Source organism: Bactrocera latifrons, unplaced genomic scaffold, assembly GCF_001853355.1.
Source record: "Bactrocera latifrons isolate USDA-ARS-PBARC rearing strain unplaced genomic scaffold, ASM185335v1 scaffold_16, whole genome shotgun sequence".
NCBI lineage: Eukaryota > Metazoa > Arthropoda > Insecta > Diptera > Tephritidae > Bactrocera > Bactrocera latifrons.
This window is the reverse complement of record NW_017535074.1, coordinates 1337570-1344169: the sequence shown is the minus strand read 5'-3', so window position 1 is coordinate 1344169 and position 6600 is coordinate 1337570. Positions and strand designations below refer to the sequence as shown.

Genomic DNA, 6600 nt, shown 5'->3' with positions numbered 1-6600 from the left:
GAAATGATAAATGAAGTAAAAGTATACTATATACTCTACAGCGCTCAGCCAAAATATGGAAATATTTGCAGCACGATACTAACCGACGGCCGTACCGCTTTAATAAGTTGGAACGAATTCTAAGAGCTTCTGTTCGGCGTGGTGCTGGAATCACATATTCGGTTAGACCTCGCAGCCGAAATTATTACAAACTGGGTCTTCCATACTGTTATGGTTACCAGCGGTTGAACGTGTAATACACACCACTCACAAAATAAGCCAAGCCTTAACTGTTTTGCATTTCAACTAGTGGAGTTCACAACGCTCACAGGAGACCAATCGTTAGTCCAACCACCTTAAGATTTCTATTTCCACCGAAGTGATTTTTTGCTTTGATTCACAGAAGCGTTATTGCTTGACTGAATTGATTGAATAATAAACTGAGAGTGTCGGTGGTATTCGATAGATGTTGCTGATTATATAGTATTTGCCAAAAAAAAGTTTTTGAAAAACGTTCTATTGTTTACTGAATACAAAAAGTGGCACTAAATGAGTGATCTAACATAGGTTCTGTTCTCGAGTTTTGGTTTTGCTTGAATTACATTTTTGGGCGGATATTTGAAAAGCAAAGTATGGCCAGTAAACTTCGGACGAGTTCGTGGTTGAATGTTTGGTCACATCGTAGGAGATATTTGAAGTGAACAGTTTTCACTTTGTTGCTGGCAATATAAGAGTTGATTTGATTGATGTTACATTCCATAGATATTCTAAATAGATCGTAAAGGTTGAAATTGAAAAAAAGTATATCAGTATATAAAACATATAGGGAATCTGAAGTAGATTGATGAGAGCATGGCGATAAATATTGCTTCCATGAAAAACGAGTCTACATAACCGGAACGCATCCAGGTTCTACCCTGCCATTTCGGCAGTACTATACAAAGTACCTCCACATCTGACTTTCAATGAACTTCTTTTATGAACGATTATTTCAAAAGCAAAATTTGCCTCGGATTTTTTCGCCATACCGTAGCAGCTGCTTTAATGTTAAAATTTTTTACTTTGGTCCATGAATTAGTTCAAGTTCACACGATACGCATTTTTACCAGGCAAGACCACTCAAAATTCTTTAGGGAATATGTGCTTCTGCTACAACAAAAACATAACCTGAAAATATTACACCACAAGTTTTCAAATTCAAATTTGTAATGCATTTGAAGGCAACTACCAACATTCAAATACCCTCATTACCCCGAAAAAATTGAAAACCACATTTTGTTTACTTTTTTGATTTTGGAAAAATATATTTTCTGAGTTTTTTTCTTAATTTTTTGTTTTGACTATTCGCAAGAAATTCGTTAGTTAATTGTGTTTGGTTTTTGTTTGAGTTTTTTCTTTCGCTTTTGCTTCTTCTTCTTTTCTACGGCCAACAACTTAACACTAAACATTTGTAATAAAACTTAAAAATTGCAAATAAAATAATTTTCATCGACTAATAAAAAAACAAACATACTTATGTCCATATGTATATACAGTTAACACAAACATCTCCATCACCATTTGTAACTTAAGACTAAGGAGTATTTACAAACATCAAATCGGTTGCAAAAAAGAATCGAAATGCTGTGCCCAAGAACACTGACAAATTTATGTTTGCATATCTCCAAACTAAATCGAGTATTTGCGTAGATTCAACAGAGCGCAGGCACGCCCACACAAACAGTTCGTTGCTTATAGGGGCGCGCCTGGCAAATTTGTATGCGCGCGTGTGTGTGTGAGTGCACCGTTGAATCGCGGCCACTGCCAAATCCGATGGACCTTTCTTTTTCTGCTGAGAATACAAGCGTTTTCCAAAATTGCTGCCGCAAAGACTATTTGCTTCCATGTGTGCGTGTGTGTATGTGAGTCAGCGTCTCGCGCTCGTTCGTGTGTGTGTGTGTGTGTGAAGGAAGTAGGTACATTTGAGTAAACCAGTGCTTAAATATGCTAATTTCCATGCCACCAAAGCATTGCCGCAACTGCAGCGACATCAGCGAGCACGCTGACGTCCTTGTTGCATGCCACAATGGCACACAGTCGTGTTCATTTTTTCGCCTTCATTTTTCGTTTGCCACATTCGTAAAACTTAACACTATATCACAAAATATTTCAACTACCACACTCCACTCGCCTCCAGACGGATGAATCATGAGAAATGATGCAAAACTTTATCACAAGTGCGTGCGTATCGGTGTGTGCGTGTGTGTGTGTGTGAGTAAAGCTGGAGCGCTGGAGTTGAAGTGATCCCACATAAGTGCTGGTGCCGCACGCGAACGCGTCCCAACTTGAACCAAGGCTTGCGCTTGCTACGCATTTGCCGTCGGCATTTTCGTATGCATCATATGCGTGCCACATACAAGTGGCGGCGCGTGTGTCAATTTTTGAACAGCGTTGCTGCTGCTCGGTAGCTGCCGAGCTGTGGTAGAGCGCCCAACTCTAAACGTTGCCACCGCTGCTGCGTGCTGCTTTCCACAGGGATTGTAGTACAACTCCGACGGCGGAGTGAGTGGGGTTTCAGTAGGGACGCCATACCGTTTTTGTGGCATTCACCGCCGCCTTCAGCTTGGTAGCGGCCGTAATGATGGGCGATTGACGCGTCTGACATTGCGTCTTCATGGCGGAGGGCGCTTTCAGCTCGCAACGCATGCGTGGCTGCTGCTGCTGCGTCTTCTGTTGTGACTTCTCCAACTCCTCAACGGCGGAGGGGAGCGAGCGCGCCACAATTGGTGGACGTAGTATAGGCACGAAAGCGGATTTGACCACATCGATTTGCTCATCATCTGAATCGACATCGGGATCGGCGTCGGATAGCGACTGCTCCAGCGAGGTGTTGGCTTTATGGTTGCTGCTCGCGGTGCTGGTGTTGTGTGCGTGTGCGGGTGGCGAGGACGATGAGGGACGCGACGAAGCGGGACTTATGTGCACGGGACTGATGTGTTCCGTTGAGCCATGCGAGCTACCGATCGAGGTGTTGTGCAGATTATGACTGGGCACACGCAGGCCGGCGGCGGCGAGATTGTATGGATGGAAGGCGGCTGCGGCGACTGGATTGAAGGGAAATTGTGGCATGCCTACACCGTACGAGGAGCCAGGCGGTGTGGGTATCATGCCGAGTGCGGCGTTTGGCGGCGCACCAACCGGCGGTGGTGTCAGCTGCGCGGAGTGGAAATCGTTGACTGCTGGTGGTGGTGGTGGTGGCACGACYGTGGCACCAGCGCTGCCATTTGTGGGCAATGTAGGTGAGCTCTTCGCCAAGGCGGGATGATGTAGCGCGGCCTGGTGACGGAAGTAGTCCGCATAGCCGTATGTCATGTAGGCGGCATCAAGCCACGCGGGATTGAGCATGAAAGGATTGAAAGCGCCTGGGTGTGGGTAGCCATAACCTACGGAAGAGCAAAAAGCGAAAAAGGCGAATAAGCATAAGCGTGCAAGCAAAGCGATAGAGAAAAACGTAAGTAAGGTTAAAATACAGAAAATATTAGTAGAGAAAAAAAGATAATACGAAAGCGTAAAGCAAACGCAAAAAAGCAAAATTTAAGTAAAAATAATATTAATAATAAACCAGTCGTAAAAGGTTCCTAGTAAATAGAAAAAATAAAAACAAAAAGTCGAGATAAATAAAATATCGTAAATCGGTCCAAAAATATTAATCTAAGTAAAGCAAAAACGGTAAATGAGCTCTTAGTGAGTAGTCGAAAGCAAAATACAATTCAAAATTACTCAAAAATAATAAATTGGTCTAAAAATTTGTCTAGTAACTAAAACAAAACCAAAATAGAAATCAAAATAACTTAAAAGCAGTAAATCGGTCCAGAAAGGGCCAACAGGGTCTGTAGTCAGTCAATTAAAACTTAACAGTTAAGAGTCGAAAACAAATTAAAAACCGTCAACTAAAGTTGTCCAACTAAAGCGATAACAAACTAAAAACTTACTTTGCTTACTTCTTGGTTCCCGCGGTCCGTCCACGGTCACTTTGATCGCCTTCGTGTAGCTCGCTATCTGCACCGGATATGTGGCAATGGTGATGGTCAGCGTGAAGGATTTGCCACGCCCCGAACGCCCGACAAAACGCAGATCATTGAATTTCGCCACTTGATTCTTCATAATCGCCGTACAATTACGCAATTCGCCGCAATAGTTCTCATCATTGCCGCACTTGATGGTGACCAGTGTGCCGTCGGGCACATCATCCAAAGCGATCACTTTGAAAGCACCCGGCAGCGACTTATTGGAGCGCCAATGATTCGGCAAGGCGCTGCAGAGGATCGATGGCGAACCGGTCTGTGCCAACTCGCCGTGATATTCCTGCAACATTTCGTGCAGACTGGCGAACATATCGGTCATGGAGGGCGGCAATTTGGCGGATGAGCTGCTGCTGCTGTTGTTGTTGTTATTACTGCTGTTGTTATCCGGCGTGGAGGAGCCCGTCGAACTGGCCGAGCTGGGCACATGTGTGGGCGCGCCGCTCTGGGCATGTGGCATGCCGCTAGGCGGTGCGGGGCCGTTGGCGAGTTGCGCGGGCGCAGCGACCATTGTGGGACCGGCCGGTAAGTGCATTGTGGGTGCGCAAATTTTGAGATTTCGTGTGTTGACAAATTGTGGCAAGTACTGCAGCTTGGTGGCACACACCGCGTGTTGTGCCAGCTTTTTATTGTTTTTGTGTTGTTGTTGTGCTCGATGTAATCCAAATTTTCGGCGGTTGATTTTGTTTAAATTGTGGTTAATTCTTTTGCTTTGGAAACTTGCAACACTTTTTTTTTCAATTTCTTCTTTGTTTTGCTCTTTCTTAAACACTCTGCCGCTAAGGCATTATAAGTTGCTGTTTGTTGTTATTTCTATACACTTGCCACTTATCAGTTTTGTTAAAGTTCGAAAACGTTCCGAAAGAATACAAATCGTTTGCCGTGTGTTTCGGCGCGCGTTCGCTAGTTTTCTAAATTTCAAATTTTCGTTTCGGTTTCTTTTGCTCCGAGGAATGTGTTCCTAACACGTTAAAGTCGCTGAGTGAACTGACTCTCCGCACTGATCATCGCCAGTATTTGAAGCAAAATTGAAACGCTCTGCCACGCATACACACTTGCAGCGCGACACACACACACTTGCAACACGCCACTCTTGTGCCATACATTCATGCCGCAAATCTCCTTTTTTCCAAATGTTGTTGTTGTTACCTTTGTTTTTGCTGTTGTTGTTACGGTTATTGTTTGTACCACTGCTGTTGTTGCGGCATGTCACATTTTGTTGTTGTAGCGGTGGTTGGTTTGCTGGTCGATTCATTGGCCGGCTAAGGGTGCCGTGGCAAATGTCGACGGCAAACGGTGAAGGAGAAGGCAAAAAGGCAGACAACAAAAAAAAAAAAACACACACACACACATACAAGTTACAACAACGACATAGTCAAGGCTAGCTGACTGGTGGCAGGTATCAACAACCACCATTGCCACAACAACAGCCACAGTAAAAATTTCCCATTTTTCCATTGTGGCAAGCAATCTCCTTGCCACACGGCGCAAATGCACACGCGCACATGTATGAGTGATGGCACAGGCACACAAACGTGCAACACAGACATAGCTGGCTGAACGTGGCACACACACACACTCATACAAAAACTTGCAACACACTCACACAAACAAGAACTTACTTGCCACATATACATGTGCTGATGAGCGTGCAACACAGATACATACAACGTCAGCTCAACGCTCAGTCGCACACACACACATGCACATGTACTGGTGAAGAGCACACTGTGTGAGCGTGTTTGTGGCAGGCCAACCAAAATGGGGAAAATATAAAAATTGAGCGCAAAACGCGCGCCTCCGAGTGAAATGAAAATAAAAATAACACACAGCAACAACAACATGCAGCGATTAAAAAACTGTAAGAAGCGAAAAAAAAAATGTTCATTGAGAGCCAACAAACCAAGGGGCGTTGAGAGCGCACTCGCGCACCAATGCCGGCGATGGGCTGTGGCGCAGGGAGGCAGGAAAATTATATGACAGCGCGGAGAAACAGCGGGCCATAAAGATGTGCGTGCGCTGGTGGCATGGATGAAGAAGCATGCAAAAAACACGAAACTAAAAAATCTACGCGCTTATGTATAAAAGTATATACATAATACACATATATATATATGTATATGCATACATTATACATACATATATGTATATATGTGTAAAATAAAGGCACATATACATACATATGTGCGAAGACCTAAGCGCAGCAAGTGTGCAGTGCGCCACAGCGGGGGGAAATGCGAAAAATTGCGGAAAAAATATGTGAAAACTCAGCACAGTGGCACCCAGCCGCGTGGGTCCAGTAATGGGAACAACTTGACCGGTCGCCGCTGCTGAGTCCTTGTGCCTTGCAGTGAGCGTGTTGCATGTTCTTGTGGCATGCAGCACTTTTACACCTTCCGACGATAAACATGGCATAAGTGAGCTGCTCAGAATTTTCTAATTTGGGTCTTAATTATGTTGACAAGAAAGTTGTGGGAGATCTCGGCCAGTAGATGTGGAGGTTGAAAGATATATATATACATATATGTATATACTATATACATATATTGTTATATTCTAT

General features: G+C 44.1%; 1 protein-coding gene across 2 annotated transcripts; it reads right to left on the bottom strand.

The window, feature by feature from the left end:
* Positions 1 to 1274: 1274 nt before the first annotated feature.
* On the bottom strand, positions 1275 to 5009 carry LOC108966360 (segmentation protein Runt). 2 transcript variants are annotated; one of them, XM_018929209.1, is made up of 2 exons: positions 3960 to 5009; positions 1275 to 3401 (listed from the first exon to the last, which is right to left on the bottom strand). In XM_018929209.1, the coding sequence occupies exons 1-2, from the start codon at positions 4573 to 4575 to the stop codon at positions 2533 to 2535; spliced, it is 1485 nt and encodes a 494-aa protein (XP_018784754.1). In that variant the 5' UTR covers positions 4576 to 5009; the 3' UTR covers positions 1275 to 2532. The 2 variants fall into 2 exon arrangements, with proteins under 2 accessions (XP_018784754.1, XP_018784753.1); XM_018929208.1 differs by having other exon boundaries at positions 1276 to 3401; positions 3951 to 5009.
* Between the last annotated feature and the right edge of the window lie 1591 nt (positions 5010 to 6600).